We start from the raw sequence: 25,990 nt of genomic DNA, 5'->3' as shown, positions 1-25,990 counted from the left end.
ATCATCACCTTGACTTGGGGGTGGAGTGGTTGCCGTGCCATGGATCGCCCTGGCTAGGAGTTCCATCTGCTATTGCCACTGCTGCTGCAGCTGTTGCTGCCATAACTGTTGCTGCTGGAGATTAGCCTGCATCAGTTGCTTTATCAGCTGCTCCATGTTGTCTGCTTTCGCTCCTGCCTTTGCTTTTACCCAAGACATGTGGTATCTCTGCAGAAGTCACACGTGCCCCTCGGGATTCGTGCCCGTGCTTCTTGAAAATCTTGCCCGCATTCTCCACCAATTGTAAGGGATCAGCTCTCGGGTAGACGCTGGTGCACACACACACACGGATCCAATTAGTTAGATCAAACAAACGTGTGGTTTATTAAACGTCCATAAACCGTGCAGCTTAGCAAACAAAAACAGCCTCTTCTGGGTATAAAAGGGATCACAGCACAAAAGCAGAAAATAAACAGTCCATATATAACACAAGCTCACCCGTCTAAATGTCAGACCTTCACTCAGCCTGTAGTAGACACTGAGCCACACAAGCAAGGTCTCTTCACTTTTCCCACACATCAATGATACAGCTGGACTTCTGTGTGTGTGTGTATATACAGTATATATATATATATATATATATATATATATCACTTCCTGCCTGTAATATACATTTATTACATGCATCACATACAGGCAGGAGGTGATGTATATAATATATCTATATTACAGGCAGGAGGTGTTGTATATATTATATATGTCTTACAGGCAGGAGTTATCTAGCACTATATATAATGTATACCCGTGTTTTCGGTACCTGGGTTTCAGAGAGGTTCAGTTGCCGGGCCAGTTCTGTCCGCTCCCGGCCCACCACATACTGACACCTTTGGAACTCCATTTCCAGCCTATACAGCTGCTCCGCTGTGAACGATGTTCGGGTCCGCTTCGGTCGGTCCAGGTCCAGCCCCTTTGGCAGGATGATCTCCCGAATAGAGCCTTTGGCATCTGGAGGAGTAAATCCAGTGGATGAGCAATGGCACCAGCAGTCACCACATACCCAAGATGTACCCCCTCCAACGGCCATAGCCTACGATATACCCCTCACTAATGATGGATCAGCACCACCCACTGCAGAGCTTGGGAGGCTATCCTGAATCCCTAATATCTACACACTTCTAATACCTACACATCCCGGACCACTAATACCTACACATCCCGCACTACTAATACCTACACATCCTGCACCTCTAATACCTACACATCCTGCACCTCTAATACCTACACATCCCGCACTACTAATACCTACACATCCTGCACCTCTAATACCTACACATCCTGCACCTCTAATACCTACACATACCGCACCTCTAATACCTACACATCCTGCACCTCTAATACCTACACATCCTGCACCTCTAATACCTACACATCCTGCACCTCTAATACCTACACATCCCGCACCTCTAATACCTACACATCCTGCACCTCTAATACCTACACATCCCGCACCTCTAATACCTACACATCCTGCACCTCTAATACCTACACATCCTGCACCTCTAATACCTACACATCCCGCACCTCTAATACCTACACATCCCGGACCACTAATACCTACACATCCTGCGCCTCTAATACCTACACATCCTGCACCCCTAATACCTACACATCCTGCACCTCTAATACCTACACATCCCGCACCTCTAATACCTACACATCCCGCACCTCTAATACCTACACATCCTGCACCTCTAATACCTACACATCCCGCACCTCTAATACCTACACATCCCGCACCTCTAATACCTACACATCCCGGACCATTAATACCTACACATCCCGCACCACTAATACCTACACATCCTGCACCCCTAATACCTACACATCCCGCACCTCTAATACCTACACATCCCGCACCTCTAATACCTACACATCCTGCACCTCTAATACCTACACATCCCGCACCTCTAACACCTACACATCCTGCACCTCTAACACCTACACATCCCGCACCTCTAATACCTACACATCCTGCACCTCTAATACCTACACATCCCGCACCTCTAACACCTACACATCCTGCACCCCTAATACCTACACATCCTGCACCTCTAATACCTACACATCCTGCACCTCTAATACCTACACATCCTGCACCCCTAATACCTACACATCCTGCACCTCTAATATCTACACATCCTGCACCTCTAATACCTACACATCCCGCACCTCTAATACCTACACATCCCGCACCTCTAATACCTACACATCCTGCACCTCTAATACCTACACATCCCGCACCTCTAATACCTACACATCCTGCACCTCTAATACCTACACATCCTGGACCTCTAATACCTACACATCCCGCACCTCTAATACCTACACATCCTGCACCCCTAATACCTACACATCCAGCACCTCTAATACCTACACATCCCGCACCTCTAATATCTACACATCCTGCACCTCTAATACCTACACATCCTGCACCTCTAATACCTACACATCCCGCACCTCTAATACCTACACATCCTGCACCTCTAATACCTACACATCCCGCACCTCTAATACCTACACATCCTGCACCTCTAATACCTACACATCCTGGACCTCTAATACCTACACATCCCGCACCTCTAATACCTACACATCCTGCACCCCTAATACCTACACATCCTGCACCTCTAATACCTACACATCCTGCACCTCTAATACCTACACATCCTGCACCTCTAATACCTACAAATCCTGCACCTCTAATACCTACACATCCTTCACCTCTAATACCTACACATCCCGCACCGCTAATACCTACACATCCTGCACCCCTAATACCTACACATCCTGCACCTCTAATACCTACACATCCTGCACCTCTAATACCTACACATCCCGCACCTCTAATACCTACACATCCTGCACCCCTAATACCTACACATCCTGCACCTCTAATACCTACACATCCTGCACCTCTAATACCTACACATCCCGCACCTCTAATACCTACACATCCTGCACCTCTAATACCTACACATCCTGCACCTCTAATACCTACACATCCCGCACCTCTAATACCTACACATCCTGCACCCCTAATACCTACACATCCTGCACCTCTAATACCTACACATCCTGCACCTCTAATACCTACACATCCTGCACCTCTAATACCTACACATCCTGCACCTCTAATACCTACACATCCCGCACCTCTAATACCTACACATCCTGCACCCCTAATACCTACACATCCCGCACCTCTAATACCTACACATCCTGCACCCCTAATACCTACACATCCTGCACCTCTAATACCTACACATCCCGCACCTCTAATACCTACACATCCTGCACCTCTAATACCTACACATCCTGCACCTCTAATACCTACACATCCCGCACCACTAATACCTACACATCGTGCACCTCTAATACCTACACATCCCGCACCTCTAATACCTACACATCCCGCACCTCTAATACCTACACATCCCGCACCACTAATACCTACACATCCCGCACCTCTAATACCTACACATCCCGCACCACTAATACCTACACATCGTGCACCTCTAATACCTACACATCCCGCACCTCTAATACCTACACATCCCGCACCTCTAATACCTACACATCCTGCACCTCTAATACCTACACATCCCGCACCTCTAATACCTACACATCCCGCACCTCTAATACCTACACATCCTGCACCTCTAATACCTACACATCCCGCACCTCTAATACCTACACATCCTGCACCCCTAATACCTACACATCCCGCACCTCTAATACCTACACATCCTGCACCCCTAATACCTACACATCCCGCACCTCTAATACCTACACATCCTGCACCCCTAATACCTACACATCCTGCACCTCTAATACCTACACATCCCGCACCACTAATACCTACACATCCTGCACCTCTAATACCTACACATCCCGCACCTCTAATACCTACACATCCTGCACCTCTAATACCTACACATCCCGCACCTCTAATACCTACACATCCTGCACCTCTAATACCTACACATCCTGCACCTCTAATACCTACACATCCCGCACCTCTAATACCTACACATCCTGCACCTCTAATACCTACACATCCTGCACCTCTAATACCTACACATCCCGCACCTCTAATACCTACACATCCTGCACCCCTAATACCTACACATCCTGCACCTCTAATACCTACACATCCTGCACCTCTAATACCTACACATCCCGCACCTCTAATACCTACACATCCTGCACCTCTAATACCTACACATCCTGCACCTCTAATACCTACACATCCCGCACCTCTAATACCTACACATCCTGCACCCCTAATACCTACACATCCTGCACCTCTAATACCTACACATCCTGCACCTCTAATACCTACACATCCTGCACCTCTAATACCTACACATCCTGCACCTCTAATACCTACACATCCCGCACCTCTAATACCTACACATCCTGCACCCCTAATACCTACACATCCCGCACCTCTAATACCTACACATCCTGCACCCCTAATACCTACACATCCTGGACCTCTAATATCTACACATCCCGCACCTCTAATACCTACACATCCCGCACCACTAATACCTACACATCCCGCACCTCTAATACCTACACATCCCGCACCACTAATACCTACACATCCTGCACCTCTAATACCTACACATCCCGCACCTCTAATACCTACACATCCCGCACCTCTAATACCTACACATCCTGCACCTCTAATACCTACACATCCCGCACCTCTAATACCTACACATCCCGCACCTCTAATACCTACACATCCCGCACCACTAATACCTACACATCCTGCACCTCTAATACCTACACATCCCGCACCTCTAATACCTACACATCCTGCACCTCTAATACCTACACATCCCGCACCTCTAATACCTACACATCCTGCACCTCTAATATCTACACATCCTGCACCTCTAATACCTACACATCCCGCGCCTCTAATACCTACACATCCCGCACCTCTAATATCTACACATCCCGCACCTCTAATACCTACACATCCTGCACCTCTAATACCTACACATCCAGCACCTCTAATACCTACACATCCCGCACCTCTAATATCTACACATGCTGCACCTCTAATACCTACACATCCCGCACCTCTAATACCTACACATCCCGCACCTCTAATACCTACACATCCCGCACCTCTAATACCTACACATCCTGCACCCCTAATACCTACACATCCTGCACCTCTAATACCTACACATCCTGCACCCCTAATACCTACACATCCTGCACCCCTAATACCTACACATCCTGCACCTCTAATACCTACACATTCTGCACCTCTAATACCTACACATCCTGCACCTCTAATACCTACACATCCTGCACCTCTAATACCTACACATCCCGCACCTCTAATACCTACACATCCCGCACCTCTAATACCTACACATCCCGCACCTCTAATACCTACACATCCCGCACCACTAATACCTACACATCCTGCACCTCTAATACCTACACATCCTGCACCACTAATACCTACACATCCTGTACCTCTAATACCTACACATCCTGCACCTCTAATACCTACACATCCCTCAGCTCTAATACCTACACATCCCGCACCTCTAATACCTACACATCCTGCAGCACTAATACCTACACATCCTGCAGCTCTAATACCTACACATCCTGCACCTCTAATATCTACACATCCCGCACCTCTAATACCTACACATCCCGCACCTCTAATACCTACACATCCTGCAGCACTAATACCTACACATCCCGCACCTCTAACACCTACACATCCTGCACCCCTAATACCTACACATCCCGCACCTCTAACACCTACACATCCCGCACCTCTAACACCTACACATCCCGCACCTCTAATACCTACACATCCTGCACCTCTAATACCTACACATCCCGCACCTCTAATACCTACACATCCCGCAGCTCTAATACCTACACATCCCGCACCTCTAACACCTACACATCCCGCACCTCTAATACCTACACATCCCGCACCTCTAATACCTACACATCCCGCACCTCTAATACCTACACATCCTGCACCTCTAACACCTACACATCCCGCACCTCTAACACCTACACATCCCGCACCTCTAATACCTACACATCCCGCACCTCTAATACCTACACATCCCGCACCTCTAATACCTACACATCCCGCACCTCTAATACCTACACATCCCGCACCTCTAATACCTACACATCCTGCACCTCTAATACCTACACATCCTGCAGCTCTAATACCTACACATCCTGCACCTCTAATACCTACACATCCTGCACCTCTAATACCTACACATCCCGCACCTCTAATACCTACACATCCCGCACCTCTAATACCTACACATCCCGCGCCTCTAATACCTACACATCCTGCACCCCTAATACCTACACATCCTGCACCTCTAATACCTACACATCCTGCACCCCTAATACCTACACTTCCCGGACCACTAATACCTACACATCCCGCACCTCTAATACCTACACATCCCGCACCTCTAATACCTACACATCCCGCACCTCTAATACCTACACATACCGCACCTCTAATACCTACACATCCCGCACCTCTAATACCTACACATCCCGCACCTCTAATACCTACACATCCTGCAGCTCTAATACCTACACATCCTGCACCTCTAATACCTACACATCCCGCACCTCTAATACCTACACATCCCGCACCTCTAACACTTACACATCCTGCACCTCTAATACCTACACATCCTGCAGCTCTAATACCTACACATCCTGCACCTCTAACACCTACACATCCCGCACCTCTAATACCTACACATCCTGCACCTCTAATACCTACACATCCCGCACCTCTAATACCTACACATCCCGCAGCTCTAATACCTACACATCCTGCACCTCTAACACCTACACATCCCGCACCTCTAACACCTACGCATCCCGAACCTCTAATACCTACACATCCCGCACCTCTAATACCTACACATCCCGCACCTCTAATATCTACACATCCTGCACCTCTAATACCTACACATCCTGCAGCTCTAATACCTACACATCCTGCACCTCTAATACCTACACATCCTGCACCTCTAATACCTACACATCCCGCACCTCTAATACCTACACATCCCGCACCTCTAATACCTACACATCCTGCGCCTCTAATACCTACACATCCCGCACCTCTAATACCTACACATCCCGCGCCTCTAATACCTACACATCCTGCACCTCTAATATCTACACATCCTGCACCTCTAATACCGACACATCCCGCACCTCTAATACCTACACATCCCGCACCTCTAATACCTACACATCCCGCACCTCTAATACCTACACACCCCGCACCTCTAATACCTACACATCCCGCACCTCTAATACCTACACATACCGCACCTCTAATACCTACACATCCCGCACCTCTAATACCTACACATCCCGCACCTCTAATACCTACACATCCCGCACCTCTAATACCTACACATCCCGCACCTCTAATACCTACACATCCCGCACCTCTAATACCTACACATCCCGCACCTCTAATACCTACACATCCTGCACCTCTAATACCTACACATCCTGCAGCTCTAATACCTACACATGCTGCACCTCTAATACCTACACATCCCGCACCACTAATACCTACACATCCTGCAGCTCCAATACCTACACATCCCGCACCTCTAATACCTACACATCCCGCACCTCTAATACCTACACATCCTGCACCTCTAATACCTACACATCCTGCAGCTCTAATACCTACACATGCTGCACCTCTAATACCTACACATCCCGCACCACTAATACCTACACATCCTGCAGCTCCAATACCTACACATCCCGCAGCTCTAATACCTACACATCCCGCACCTCTAATACCTACACATCCCGCACCTCTAATACCTACACATCCCGCACCTCTAACACCTACACATCCTGCACCCCTAATACCTACACATCCCGCACCTCTAATACCTACACATCCCGCACCTCTAATACCTACACATCCCGCACCTCTAACACCTACACATCCTGCACCCCTAATACCTACACATCCCGCACCTCTAACACCTACACATCCCGCACCTCTAACACCTACACATCCCGCACCTCTAATACCTACACATCCTGCACCTCTAATACCTACACATCCCGCACCTCTAATACCTACACATCCCGCAGCTCTAATACCTACACATCCCGCACCTCTAACACCTACACATCCCGCACCTCTAATACCTACACATCCCGCACCTCTAATACCTACACATCCCGCACCTCTAATACCTACACATCCTGCACCTCTAACACCTACACATCCCGCACCTCTAACACCTACACATCCCGCACCTCTAATACCTACACATCCCGCACCTCTAATACCTACACATCCCGCACCTCTAATACCTACACATCCCGCACCTCTAATACCTACACATCCCGCACCTCTAATACCTACACATCCTGCACCTCTAATACCTACACATCCTGCAGCTCTAATACCTACACATCCTGCACCTCTAATACCTACACATCCTGCACCTCTAATACCTACACATCCCGCACCTCTAATACCTACACATCCCGCACCTCTAATACCTACACATCCCGCGCCTCTAATACCTACACATCCTGCACCCCTAATACCTACACATCCTGCACCTCTAATACCTACACATCCTGCACCCCTAATACCTACACTTCCCGGACCACTAATACCTACACATCCCGCACCTCTAATACCTACACATCCCGCACCTCTAATACCTACACATCCCGCACCTCTAATACCTACACATCCCGCACCTCTAATACCTACACATACCGCACCTCTAATACCTACACATCCCGCACCTCTAATACCTACACATCCCGCACCTCTAATACCTACACATCCTGCAGCTCTAATACCTACACATCCTGCACCTCTAATACCTACACATCCCGCACCTCTAATACCTACACATCCCGCACCTCTAACACTTACACATCCTGCACCTCTAATACCTACACATCCTGCAGCTCTAATACCTACACATCCTGCACCTCTAACACCTACACATCCCGCACCTCTAATACCTACACATCCTGCACCTCTAATACCTACACATCCCGCACCTCTAATACCTACACATCCCGCAGATCTAATACCTACACATCCTGCACCTCTAACACCTACACATCCCGCACCTCTAACACCTACGCATCCCGCACCTCTAATACCTACACATCCCGCACCTCTAATACCTACACATCCCGCACCTCTAATATCTACACATCCTGCACCTCTAATACCTACACATCCTGCAGCTCTAATACCTACACATCCTGCACCTCTAATACCTACACATCCTGCACCTCTAATACCTACACATCCCGCACCTCTAATACCTACACATCCCGCACCTCTAATACCTACACATCCTGCGCCTCTAATACCTACACATCCCGCACCTCTAATACCTACACATCCCGCGCCTCTAATACCTACACATCCTGCACCTCTAATATCTACACATCCTGCACCTCTAATACCGACACATCCCGCACCTCTAATACCTACACATCCCGCACCTCTAATACCTACACATCCCGCACCTCTAATACCTACACACCCCGCACCTCTAATACCTACACATCCCGCACCTCTAATACCTACACATACCGCACCTCTAATACCTACACATCCCGCACCTCTAATACCTACACATCCCGCACCTCTAATACCTACACATCCCGCACCTCTAATATCTACACATCCCGCACCTCTAATACCTACACATCCCGCACCTCTAATACCTACACATCCCGCACCTCTAATACCTACACATCCTGCACCTCTAATACCTACACATCCTGCAGCTCTAATACCTACACATGCTGCACCTCTAATACCTACACATCCCGCACCACTAATACCTACACATCCTGCAGCTCCAATACCTACACATCCCGCAGCTCTAATACCTACACATCCCGCACCTCTAATACCTACACATCCTGCACCCCTAATACCTACACATCCCGCACCTCTAATACCTACACATCCCGCACCTCTAATACCTACACATCCCGCACCTCTAATACCTACACATCCCGCACCTCTAATACCTACACAACCCGCACCTCTAATACCTACACATCCCGCACCTCTAATACCTACACATCCCGCAGCTCTAATACCCTCACATCCCGCAGCTCTAATACCTACACATCCCGCAGCTCTAATACCCTCACATCCCGCAGCTCTAATACCTACACATCCTGCACCTCTAATACCTACACATACCGCACCTCTAATACCTACACATCCCGCACCTCTAATACCTACACATCCTGCACCTCTAATACCTACACATCCTGCACCTCTAATACCTACACATCCCGCACCTCTAATACCTACACATCCCGCACCTCTAATACCTACACATCCCGCACCTCTAATACCTACACATCCTGCACCTCTAATACCTACACATCCCGCACCTCTAATACCTACACATCCTGCACCTCAAATACCTACACATCCCGCACCTCTAATACCTACACATCCCGCACCTCTAATACCTACACATCCCGCACCTCTAATACCTACACATCCAGCACCTCTAATACCTACACATCCTGCACCTCTAATACCTACACATCCTGCACCTCTAATACCTACACATCCTGCACCTCTAATACCTACACATCCCGCACCTCTAATACCTACACATCCTGCACCTCTAATACCTACACATCCTGCACCTCTAATACCTACACATCCAGCACCTCTAATACCTACACATCCTGCACCTCTAATACCTACACATCCTGCACCTCTAATACCTACACATCCCGCGCCTCTAATACCTACACATCCCGCACCTCTAATACCTACACATCCAGCACCTCTAATACCTACACATCCTGCACCTCTAATACCTACACATCCTGCACCTCTAATACCTACACATCCCGCAGCTCTAATACCTACACATCCAGCACCTCTAATACCTACACAACCCGCACCTCTAATACCTACACATCCTGCAGCTCTAATACCTACACATCCCGCACCTCTAATACCTACACATCCCGCACCTCTAATACCTACACAACCCGCACCTCTAATACCTACACATCCTGCAGCTCTAATACCTACACATCCCGCACCTCTAATACCTACACATCCTGCACCTCTAATATCTACAAATCCCGCAACTCCAATACCTACACATCCCGCACCTCTAATACCTACACATCCCGCACCTCTAATACCTACACATCCCGCACCTCTAATACCTACACATCCCGCACCTCTAATACCTACACATCCTGCACCTCTAATACCTACACATCCTGCACCTCTAATACCTACACATCCCGCACCTCTAATACCTACACATCCTGCACCTCTAATACCTACACATCCTGCACCTCTAATACCTACACATCCTGCACCCCTAATACCTACACATCCTGCACCCCTAATACCTACACATCCTGCACCTCTAATACCTACACATCAAGGACGGCACAGGACTTATTCCTTCTATAGTAGATACTAAGGACCAGGGGGCTCATTACGGGGGGAAGAGTTCTTTACAGTCAGAGCAGTCAGACAGTGGAATGCCGACCACAAGAAGTAGAGATGGCCGACACTATAACAGCTTTATACAGGGGCCGACACTATAACGGCTTTATACAGGAGCCGACACTATAACAGCTTTATACAGGGGCCGAAACTATAACAGCTTTATACAAGGGCCGACACTATAACAGCTTTATACAGGAGCCGACACTATAACAGCTTTATACAGGGGCCGACACTATAACAGCTTTATACAGGGCCGACACTATAACAGCTTTATACAGGGGCCGACACTATAACAGCTCTATACAGGGGCCGACACTATAACAGCTTTATACAGGGGCCGACACTACAACAGCTTTATACAGGGGCCGACACTATAACAGCTTTATACAGGGGCCGACACTATAACAGCTTTATACAGGAGCCGACACTATAACAGCTTTATACAGGGGCCGACACTATAACAGCTTTATACAGGAGCCGACACTATAACAGCTTTATATAGGGGCCGACACTATAACAGCTTTATATAGGGGCCGACACTATAACAGCTTTATACAGGGGCCGACACTATAACAGCTTTATACAGGGGCCAACAGTATAACGGGCTTTATACAGGGGCCGACACTATAACAGCTTCATACAGGGGCCGACACTATAACGGCTTTATACAGGGTCCGACACTATAACAGCTTTATACAGGGGCCGACACTATAACAGCTTTATACAGGGGCCGACACTATAACAGCTTTATACAGGAGCCGACACTATAACGGCTTTATACAGGGTCCGACACTATAAAATCTTTATACAGGGGCAGACAGTATAACAGCTTTATACAGGGGCCGACAATATAACAGCTTTATACAGGGGCCGACACTATAACAGCTTTATACAGCAGCCGACACTATAACAGCTTTATACAGGGTCCGACACTATAACAGCTTTGTACAGGGGCAGACACTATAAAAGCTTTATACAGGGGCAGACAGTATAACAGCTTTATACAGGGGCCGACACTATAACAGCTTTATACAGGGGCCGACACTACAACAGCTTTATACAGGAGCCGACACTATAACAGCTTTATACAGGGGCCGACACTATAACAGCTTTATACAGCAGCCGACACTATAACAGCTTTATACAGGGGCCGACACTATAACGGCTTTATACAAGGACCGACACTATAACAGCTTTATACAGGGGCCGACACTATAACAGCTTTATACAAGGACCGACACTATAAGAGCTATATACAGGGGCCGACACTATAACAGCTTTATACAAGGACCGACACTATAAGAGCTATATACAGGGGCCGACACTATAACAGCTTTATACAAGGACCGACACTATAACAGCTATATACAGGGGCCGACACTATAACAGCTTTATACAGGGGCCGACACTATAACAGCTTTATACAGGGGCCGACACTACAACAGCTTTATACAGGAGCCGACACTATAACAGCTTTATACAGGGGCCGACACTATAACAGCTTTATACAGCAGCCGACACTATAACAGCTTTATACAGGGGCCGACACTATAACGGCTTTATACAAGGACCGACACTATAACAGCTTTATACAGGGGCCGACACTATAACAGCTTTATACAAGGACCGACACTATAACAGCTTTATACAAGGACCGACACTATAACAGCTTTATACAGGGCCGACACTATAACAGCTTTATACAAGGACCGACACTATAACAGCTTTATACAGGGGCTGACACTATAACAGCTTTATACAGGGGCTGAAACTATAACAGCTTTATACAGGGGCCGACACTATAACAGCTTTATACAGGGGCCGACACTATAACAGCTTTATACAGGGGCCGACACTATAACAGCTTTATACAGAGGCCGACACTATAACAGCTTTATACAGGGGCCGACACTATAACGGCTTTATACAGGGGCCGACACTATAACGGCTTTATACAGGGGCCGACACTGTAACAGCTTTATACAGGGGCCGACACTATAACAGCTTTATACAGGGGCCGACACTATAACAGCTTTATACAGAGGCCGACACTATAACAGCTTTATACAGGGGCCGACACTATAACAGGTTTATACAGGGGCCGACACTATAACAGCTTTATACAGGGGCCGACACTGTAACAGCTTTATACAGGGGCAGACACTATAATAGCTTTATACAGGAGCAGACACTATAATAGCTTTATACAGGAGCCGACACTATAACAGCTTTATACAGGGGCCGACACTATAACAGCTTTATACAGGGGCAGACACTATAACAGCTTTATACAGGGGCAGACACTATAATAGCTTTATACAGGAGCCGACACTATAACAGCTTTATACAGGGGCCGACACTATAACAGCTTTATACAGGGGCAGACACTATAATAGCTTTATACAGGAGCCGATACTATAACAGCTTTATACAGGGTCGACACTATAACAGCTTTATACAGGGGCAGACATTATAATAGCTTTATACAAGAACCGACAATATAACAGCTTTATACAGGGGCCGACACTATAACAGCTTTATACAGGGGCAGACACTATAACAGCTTCATACAGGGGCAGACACTATAATAGCTTTATACAGGAGCAGACACTATAATAGCTTTATACAGGAGCCGACACTATAACAGCTTTATACAGGGGCCGACACTATAACAGCTTTATACAGGGGCAGACACTATAATAGCTTTATACAGGAGCCGACACTATAACAGCTTTATACAGGGGCCGACACTATAACAGCCTTATACAGGGGCAGATACTATAACAGCTTTATACAGGAGCCGACACTATAACAGCTTTATACAGAGGCCGACACTATAACAGCTTTATACAGGGGCCGACACTATAACAGCTTTATACAGGAGCCGACACTATAACAGCTTTATACAGGGGCCGACACTATAACAGCTTTATACAGGGGCCGACACTATAATAGCTTTATACAGGACCCGACACTATAACAGCTTTATACAGGGGCCGACACTATAACAGCTTTATACAGGAGCCGACACTATAACAGCTTTATACAGGGGCCGACACTATAACAGCTTTATACAGGGGCAGACACTATAATAGCTTTATACAGGAGCCGACACTATAACAGCTTTATACAGGGGCAGACACTATAATAGCTTTATACAGGAGCCGACACTATAACAGCTTTATACAGGAGCCGACACTATAACAGCTTTATACAGGGGCAGACACTATAATAGCTTTATACAGGAGCCGACACTATAACAGCTTTATACAGGGGCCGACACTATAACAGCTTTATACAGGGGCCGACACTATAACAGCTTTATACAGGAGCTGACACTATAACAGCTTTATACAGGGGCCGACACTATAACAGCTTTATACAGGGGCAGACACTATAATAGCTTTATACAGGAGCCGACACTATAACGGCTTTATACAGGAGCCGACACTATAACAGCTTTATATAGGGGCCGACACTATAACAGCTTTACATAGGGGCAGACACTATAACAGCTTTATACAGGGGCCGACACTATAACAGCTTTATACAGGGGCCGACACTATAACAGCTTTATACAGGGGCCGACACTATAACAACTTTATACAGGGGCCGACACTATAACAGCTTTATACAGGGGCCGACACTATAACAGCTTTATACAGGGGCCGACACTATATCAGCTTTGTACAGGGGCCGACACTATAACAGCTTTATACAGGAGCCGACACTATAACGGCTTTATACAGGGGCCGACACTATAACAGCTTTATACAGGGGCCGACACTATAACAGCTTTATACAGGAGCCTACACTATAACAGCTTTATACAGGAGCCGACACTATAACAGCTTTATACAGGGGCCGACACTATAACAGCTTTATACAGGAGCCGACACTATAACAGCTTTATACAGGAGCCGACACTATAACAGCTTTATACAGGGGCCGACACTATAACAGCTTTATACAGGAGCCGACACTATAACAGCTCTATACAGGGGCCGACACTATAACAGCTTTATACAGGGGCCGACACTATAACAGCTTTATACAGGGGCCGACACTATAACAGCTCTATACAGGGGCCGACACTATAACAGCTTTATACAGGGGCCGACACTATAACAGCTTTATAGAGGTGCCGACACTATAACAGCTTTATACAGGGGCCGACACTATAACAGCTTTATACAGGGGCCGACACTATAACAGCTTTATAGAGGGGCCGACACTATAACAGCTTTATACAGGAGCCGACACTATAACAGCTTTATACAGGAGCCGACACTATAACAGCTTTATAGAGGGGCCGACACTATAACAGCTTTATACAGGGGCCGACACTATAACAGCTTTATACAGGGGCCGACACTATAACAGCTTTATACAAGGGCCGACACTATAACAGCTTTATACAGGGGCCGACACTATAACAGCTTTATACAGGGGCCGACACTATAACAGCTTTATACAGGGGCCGACACTATAACAGCTTTATACAGGGGCCGACACTATAACAGCTTTATACAGGGGCCGACACTATAACAGCTTTATACAGGGGCCGACACTATAACAGCTTTATACAGGGGCCGAAACTATAAAAGCTTTATACAGGGGCCGACACTATAACAGCTTTATACAGGGGCCGACACTATAACAGCTTTATACAGGGGCCGACACTATAACAGCTTTATACAGGGGCCGACACTATAACAGCTTTATACAGGGGCCGACACTATAACAGCTTTATACAGGGGCCGACACTATAACAGCTTTAGACAGGAGCCGACACTATAACAGCTTTATACAGGGGCCGACACTATAACAGCTTTATACAGGGGCCGACACTATAACAGCTTTATACAGGGGCCGACACTATAACAGCTTTAGACAGGAGCCGACACTATAACAGCTTTAGACAGGAGCCGACACTATAACAGCTTTATACAGGGGCCGACACTATAACAGCTTTATACAGGGGCCGACACTATAACAGCTTTATACAGGGGCCGACACTATAACAGCTTTATACAGGGGCAGACAGTATAACAGCTTTATACAGGGGCCGACACTATAACAGCTTTATACAGGAGCCGACACTATAACAGCTCCATACAGGGGCCGACACTATAACAGCTTTATACAGGGGCCAACAGTATAACAGCTTCATACAGGGGCCGACACTATAACAGCTTTATACAGGAGCCGACACTATAACGGCTTTATACAGGGTCCGACACTATAACAGCTTTATACAGGGGCCGACACTATAACAGCTTTATACAGGGGCCGACACTATAACAGCTTTATACAGGAGCCGACACTATAACGGCTTTATACAGGGTCCGACACTATAAAAGCTTTATACAGGGGCAGACAGTATAACAGCTTTATACAGGGGCCGACACTATAACGGCTTTATACAGGGGCCGACACTATAACGGCTTTATACAGGGTCCGACACTATAACAGCTTTATACAGGGGCCGACACTATAACAGCTTTATACAGGGGCCGACACTATAACGGCTTTATACAGGGTCCGACACTATAAAAGCTTTATACAGGGGCCGACACTATAACAGCTTTATACAGGGGCAGACACTATAAAAGCTTTATACAGGGGCAGACAGTATAACAGCTTTATACAGGGGCCGACACTATAACAGCTTTATACAGGGGCCGACACTACAACAGCTTTATACAGGAGCCGACACTATAACAGCTTTATACAGGGGCCGACACTATAACAGCTTTATACAGCAGCCGACACTATAACAGCTTTATACAGGGGCCGACACTATAACGGCTTTATACAAGGACCGACACTATAACAGCTTTATACAGGGGCCGACACTATAACAGCTTTATACAAGGACCGACACTATAACAGCTATATACAGGGGCCGACACTATAACAGCTTTATACAAGGACCGACACTATAACAGCTTTATACAGGGGCCGACACTATAACAGCTTTATACAAGGACCGACACTATAACAGCTATATACAGGGGCCGACACTATAACAGCTTTATACAAGGACCGACACTATAACAGCTTTATACAAGGACCGACACTATAACAGCTTTATACAGGGGCCGACACTATAACAGCTTTATACAAGGACCGACACTATAACAGCTTTATACAGGGGCCGACACTATAACAGCTTCATACAGGACCGACACTATAACAGCTTTATACAGGGGCCGACACTATAACAGCTCTATACAGGGGCCGACACTACAACAGCTTTATACAGGGGCCGACACTACAACAGCTTTATACAGGGGCCGACACTATAACAGCTTTATACAGGGGCCGACACTATAACAGCTTTATACAGGGGCCGACACTATAACAGCTTTATACAGGAGCCGACACTATAACAGCTTTATATAGGGGCCGACACTATAACAGCTTTATATAGGGGCCGACACTATAACAGCTTTATACAGGGGCCGACACTATAACAGCTTTATACAGGGGCCGACAGTATAACAGCTTTATACAGGGGCCGACACTATAACAGCTTTATACAGGGGCCGACACTATAACAACTTTATACAGGGGCCGACACTATAACAGCTTTATACAGGGGCCGACACTATAACAGCTTTATACAGGGGCCGACACTATATCAGCTTTGTACAGGGGCCGACACTATAACGGCTTTATACAGGGGCCGACACTATAACAGCTTTATACAGGAGCCGACACTATAACAGCTTTATACAGGGGCCGACACTATAACAGCTTTATACAGGGGCCGACACTATAACAGCTTTATACAGGAGCCGACACTATAACAGCTTTATACAGGGGCCGACACTATAACAGCTTTATACAGGGGCCGACACTATAACAGCTTTATACAGGGGCCGACACTATAACAGCTTTATACAGGAGCCGACACTATAACAGCTTTATACAGGGGCCGACACTATAACAGCTTTATACAGGAGCCGACACTATAACAGCTATATACAGGGGCCGACACTATAACAGCTTTATACAGGGGCCGACACTATAACTGCTTTATACAGGGGCCGACACTATAACAGCTTTATACAGGAGCCGACACTATAACAGCTTTATACAGGAGCCGACACTATAACAGCTTTATACAGGAGCCGACACTATAACAGCTTTATACAGGAGCCGACACTATAACAGCTTTATACAGGGGCCGACACTATAACAGCTTTATACAGGGGCCGACAGTATAACAGCTTTATACAGGGGCCGACACTATAACAGCTTTATACAGGGGCCGACACTATAACAACTTTATACAGGAGCCGACACTATAACAGCTTTATACAGGGGCCGACACTATAACAGCTTTATACAGGGGCCGACACTATAACAGCTTTATACAGGGGCCGACACTATAACAGCTTTATACAGGAGCCGACACTATAACAGCTTTATACAGGAGCCGACACTATAACAGCTTTATACAGGGGCCGACACTATAACAGCTTTATACAGGGGCCGACACTATAACAGCTTTATACAGGGGCCGACACTATATCAGCTTTGTACAGGGGCCGACACTATAACAGCTTTATACAGGAGCCGACACTATAACAGCTTTATACAGGGGCCGACACTATAACAGCTTTATATAGGGGCAGACACTATAACAGCTTTATACAGGGGCCGACACTATAACAGCTTTATACAGGGGCCGACAGTATAACAGCTTTATACAGGGGCCGACACTATAACAGCTTTATACAGGGGCCGACACTATAACAACTTTATACAGGGGCCGACACTATAACAGCTTTATACAGGGGCCGACACTATAACAGCTTTATACAGGGGCCGACACTATATCAGCTTTGTACAGGGGCCGACACTATAACAGCTTTATACAGGAGCCGACACTATAACAGCTTTATACAGGGGCCGACACTATAACAGCTTTATACAGGGGCCGACACTATAACAGCTTTATACAGGGGCCGACACTATAACAGCTTTATACAGGGGCCGACACTATAACAGCTTTATACAGGAGCCGACACTATAACAGCTTTATACAGGGGCCGACACTATAACAGCTTTATACAGGGGCCGACACTATAACAGCTTTATACAGGGGCCGACCCTATAACAGCTTTATACAGGAGCCGACACTATAACAGCTTTATACAGGGGCCGACACTATAACAGCTTTATACAGGGGCCGACACTATAACAGCTTTATACAGGAGCCGACACTATAACAGCTTTATACAGGAGCCGACACTATAACAGCTTTATACAGGGGCAGACACTATAATAGCTTTATACAGGAGCCGACACTATAACAGCTTTATACAGGGGCCGACACTATAACAGCTTTATACAGGGGCCGACACTATAACAGCTTTATACAGGAGCCGACACTATAACAGCTTTATACAGGAGCCGACACTATAACAGCTTTATACAGGAGCCGACACTATAACAGCTTTATACAGGGGCCGACACTATAACAGCTTTATACAGGAGCCGACACTATAACAGCTTGATACAGGAGCCGACACTATAACAGCTTTATACAGGGGCCGACACTATAACAGCTTTATACAGGAGCCGACACTATAACAGCTCTATACAGGGGCCGACACTATAACAGCTTTATACAGGGGCCGACACTATAACAGCTTTATACAGGAGCCGACACTATAACAGCTTTATACAGGAGCCGACACTATAACAGCTTTATAGAGGGGCCGACACTATAACAGCTTTATACAGGGGCCGACACTATAACAGCTTTATACAGGGGCCGACACTATAACAGCTTTATACAAGGGCCGACACTATAACAGCTTTATACAGGGGCCGACACTATAACAGCTTTATACAGGGGCCGACACTATAATAGCTTTATACAGGGGCCGACACTATAACAGCTTTATACAGGGGCCGACACTATAACAGCTTTATACAGGGGCCGACACTATAACAGCTCTATACAGGGGCCGACACTATAACAGCTTTATACAGGGGCCGACACTATAACAGCTTTATACAGGAGCCGACACTATAACAGCTTTATACAGGAGCCGACACTATAACAGCTTTATAGAGGGGCCGACACTATAACAGCTTTATACAGGGGCCGACACTTTAACAGCTTTATACAGGGGCCGACACTATAACAGCTTTATACAAGGGCCGACACTATAACAGCTTTATACAGGGGCCGACACTATAACAGCTTTATACAGGGGCCGACACTATAACAGCTTTATACAGGGGCCGACACTATAACAGCTTTATACAGGGGCCGACACTATAACAGCTTTATACAGGGGCCGACACTATAACAGCTTTATACAGGGGCCGACACTATAACAGCTTTATACAGGGGCCGACACTATAAAAGCTTTATACAGGGGCCGACACTATAACAGCTTTATACAGGGGCCGACACTATAACAGCTTTATACAGGGGCCGACACTATAACAGCTTTATACAGGGGCCGACACTATAACAGCTTTATACAGGGGCCGACACTATAACAGCTTTATACAGGGGCCGACACTATAACAGCTTTAGACAGGAGCCGACACTATAACAGCTTTATACAGGGGCCGACATTATAACAGCTTTATACAGGGGCCGACACTATAACAGCTTTATACAGGGGCCGACACTATAACAGCTTTAGACAGGAGCCGACACTATAACAGCTTTATACAGGGGCCGACACTATAACAGCTTTATACAGGGGCCGACACTATAACAGCTTTATACAGGGGCCGACACTATAACAGCTTTATACAGGGGCCGACACTATAAAAGCTTTATACAGGGGCCGACACTATAACAGCTTTATACAGGGGCCGACACTATAACAGCTTTATACAGGGGCCGACACTATAACAGCTTTATACAGGGGCCGACACTATAACAGCTTTATACAGGGGCCGACACTATAAAAGCTTTATACAGGGGCCGACACTATAACAGCTTTATACAGGGGCCGACACTATAACAGCTTTATACAGGTGCCGACACTATAAAAGCTTTATACAGGGGCCGACACTATAACAGCTTTATACAGGGGCCGACACTATAACAGCTTTATACAGGGGCCGACACTATAACAGCTTTATACAGGGGCCGACACTATAACGGCTTTATACAGGGGCCGACACTATAACAGCTTTATACAGGAGCCGACACTATAAAAGCTTTATACAGGGGCCGACACTATAACAGCTTTATACAGGGGCCGACACTATAACAGCTTTATACAGGGGCCGACACTATAACAGCTTTATACAGGTGCCGACACTATAACAGCTTTATACAGGGGCCGACACTATAACAGCTTTATACAGGAGCCTACACTATAACAGCTTTATACAGGTGCCGACACTATAACAGCTTTATACAGGAGCCGACACTATAACAGCTTTATACAGGTGCCGACACTATAACAGCTTTATACAGGAGCCGACACTATAACAGCTTTATACAGGTGCCGACACTATAACAGCTTTATACAGGAGCCGACACTATAACAGCTTTATACAGGAGCCGACACTATAACAGCTTTATACAGGGGCCGACACTATAACAGCTTTATACAGGGGCCGACACTATAACAGCTTTATACAGGGGCCGACACTATAACAGCTTTATACAGGGGCCGACACTATAACAGCTTTATACAGGGGCCGACACTATAACAGCTTTATACAGGGGCCGACACTACAACAGCTTTATACAGGGGCTGACACTACAACAGCTTTATACAGGGGCCGACACTATAACAGCTTTATACAGGGGCCGACACTATAACAGCTTTATACAGGAGCCGACACTATAACAGCTTTATACAGGGGCCGACACTACAACAGCTTTATACAGGGGCTGACACTACAACAGCTTTATACAGGGGCCGACACTATAACAGCTTTATACAGGGGCCGACACTATAACAGCTTTATACAGGGGCCGACACTATAACAGCTTTATACAGGGGCCGACACTATAACAGCTTTATACAGGGGCCGACACTATAACAGCTTTATACAGGGGCCGACACTATAACAGCTTTATCCAGGGGCCGACACTATAACAGCTTTATACAGGGGCCGACACTATAACAGCTTTATACAGGGGCCGACACTATAACAGCTTCATACAGGGGCCGACACTATAACAGCTTTATACAGGGGTCGACACTATAACAGCTTTATACAGGGGCCGACACTATAACAGCTTTATACAGGGGCCGACACTATAACAGCTTTATACAGGTGCCGACACTATAACAGCTTTATACAGGGGCCGACACTATAACAGCTTTATACAGGAGCCTACACTATAACAGCTTTATACAGGAGCCGACACTATAACAGCTTTATACAGGGGCCGACACTATAACAGCTTTATACAGGGGCCGACACTATAACAGCTTTATACAGGGGCCGACACTATAACAGCTTTATACAGGGGCCGACACTATAACAGCTTTATACAGGGGTCGACACTATAACAGCTTTATACAGGGGCCGACACTATAACAGCTTTATACAGGGGCCGACACTATAACAGCTTTATACAGGTGCCGACACTATAACAGCTTTATACAGGTGCCGACACTATAACAGCTTTATACAGGAGCCGACACTATAACAGCTTTATACAGGAGCCGACACTATAACAGCTTTATACAGGGGCCGACACTATAACAGCTTTATACAGGGGCCGACACTATAACAGCTTTATACAGGGGCCGACACTATAACAGCTTTATACAGGGGCCGACACTATAACAGCTTTATACAGGGGCCGACACTATAACAGCTTTATACAGGGGCCGACACTACAACAGCTTTATACAGGGGCTGACACTACAACAGCTTTATACAGGGGCCGACACTATAACAGCTTTATACAGGGGCTGACACTACAACAGCTTTATACAGGGGCCGACACTATAACACCTTTATACAGGGGCCGACACTATAACAGCTTTATACAGGGGCCGACACTAGAACAGCTTTATACAGGAGCCGACACTATAACAGCTGTATACAGGGGCCGACACTATAACAGCTTTATACAGGGGCCGACACTATAACAGCTTTATACAGGGGCCGACACTATAACAGCTTTATACAGGGGCCGACACTATAACAGCTTTATACAGGGGCCGACACTATAACAGCTTTATACAGGGGCCGACACTACAACAGCTTTATACAGGGGCTGACACTACAACAGCTTTATACAGGGGCCGACACTATAACAGCTTTATACAGGGGCCGACACTATAACAGCTTTATACAGGGGCCGACACTATAACAGCATTATACAGGGGCCGACACTATAACAGCTTTATACAGGGGCCGACACTATAACAGCTTTATACAGGGGCCGACACTATAACAGCTTTATCCAGGGGCCGACACTATAACAGCTTTATACAGGGGCCGACACTATAACAGCTCTATACAGGGGCCGACACTATAACAGCTTTATACAGGGGCCGACACTATAACAGCTTTATACAGGGGCCGACACTATAACAGCTCTATACAGGGACCGACACTATAACAGCTTTATACAGGGACCGACACTATAACAGCTTTATACAGGAGCCGACACTATGACAGCTTTATACAGGGGCCGACACTATAACAGCTTTATACAGGGACCGACACTATAACAGCTTTATACAGGAGCCGACACTATAACAGCTTTATACAGGGGCCGACACTATAACAGCTCTATACAGGGGCCGACACTATAACAGCTTTATACACGGACCGACACTATAACAGCTTTATACAGGGGCCGACACTATAACAGCTTTATACAGGGGACGACACTATAACAGCTTTATACAAGAACCGACACTATAACGGCTTTATACAGGAGCCGACACTATAACAGCTTTATACAGGGGCCGACACAAGAACAGCTTCATACAGGAGCCGACACTATAACAGCTGTATACAGGGGCCGACACTATAACAGCTTTATAGAGGGGCCGACACTATAACAGCTTGATACAGGGGCCGACACTATAACAGCTTTATACAGGGGCCGACACTATAACAGCTTTATACAGGAGCCGACGCTATAACAGCTTTATACAAGGGCCGACACTATAACAGCTTTATACAGGGGCCGACACTATAACAGCTTTATACAGGGGCCGACACTATAACAGCTTTATACAGGAGCCGACACTATAACAGCTTTATACAAGGGCCGACACTATAACAGCTTTATACAGGGGCCGACACTATAACAGCTTTATACAAGGGCCGACGCTATAACAGCTTTATACAAGGGCCGACGCTATAACAACTTTATACAGGGGCCGACACTATAACGGCTTTATACAAGGGCCGACACTATAACAGCTTTATACAGGGGCCGACACTATAACAGCTTTATACAGGGGCCGACACTATAACAGCTTTATACAGGGGCCGACACTATAACAGCTTTATACAGGGGAGGACACTATAACAGCTATATACAGGGGCCGACACTATAACAGCTTTATTCAGGGGCGACACTATAACAGCTTTATACAGGGGCCGACACTATAACAGCTTTATACAGGGGCTGACACTATAACAGCTTTATACAGGAGCCGACGCTATAACAGCTTTATACAAGGGCCGACACTATAACAGCTTTATACAGGGGCCGACACTATAACAGCTTTATACAGGGGCCGACACTATAACAGCTTTATACAGGAGCCGACACTATAACAGCTTTATACAGGAGTCGACGCTATAACAGCTTTATACAAGGGCCGACACTATAACAGCTTTATACAGGAGCCGACACTATAACAGCTTTATACAGGGGCTGACACTATAACAGCTTTATACAGGGGCCGACACTATAACAGCTTTATACAGGGTCCGACACTATAACAGCTTTATACAGGAGCCGACACTATAACAGCTTTATACAGGGGCCGACACTATAACAGCTTTATACAGGAGCCGACACTATAACAGCTTTATACAGGTGCCGACACTATAACAGCTCTATACAGGGGCCGACACTATAACAGCTTTATACAGGAGCCGACACTATAACAGCTGTATACAGGGGCCGACACTATAAAGGCTTTATACAGGGGCCGACACTATAACAGCTTTATACAGGGGCCGACACTATAACAGCTTTATACAGGGTCCGACACTATAACAGCTTTATACAGGAGCCGACACTTTAACAGCTTTATACAGGGGCCGACACTATAACAGCTTTATACAGGGGCCGACACTATAACAGCTTTATACAGGAGCCGACACTTTAACAGCTTTATACAGGAGCCGACACTTTAACAGCTTTATACAGGGGCCGACACTATAACACCTTTA

At 46.5% G+C, this 25,990-nt stretch overlaps 1 protein-coding gene across 1 annotated transcript in view; it reads right to left on the bottom strand.

The window, feature by feature from the left end:
- Window positions 1–25,990, bottom strand: part of VAX1 (ventral anterior homeobox 1) — a 147,740-nt gene that overhangs the window by 66,018 nt on the left and 55,732 nt on the right. Inside the window, exon 2 of the mRNA XM_073684607.1 lies at window positions 797–984. Within this exon, the coding sequence (XP_073540708.1) occupies window positions 797–984 (188 nt within the window). The remainder of the gene's footprint in view (window positions 1–796; window positions 985–25,990) is intronic.

This window comes from Phyllobates terribilis, unplaced genomic scaffold (assembly GCF_046119375.1).
Source record: "Phyllobates terribilis strain yellow unplaced genomic scaffold, ASM4611937v1 Scaffold_5__5_contigs__length_657084704, whole genome shotgun sequence".
Taxonomy (NCBI): domain Eukaryota; kingdom Metazoa; phylum Chordata; class Amphibia; order Anura; family Dendrobatidae; genus Phyllobates; species Phyllobates terribilis.
Note: the sequence above shows the minus strand (reverse complement) of the source record. Positions and strands in the feature narration are given on the sequence as shown.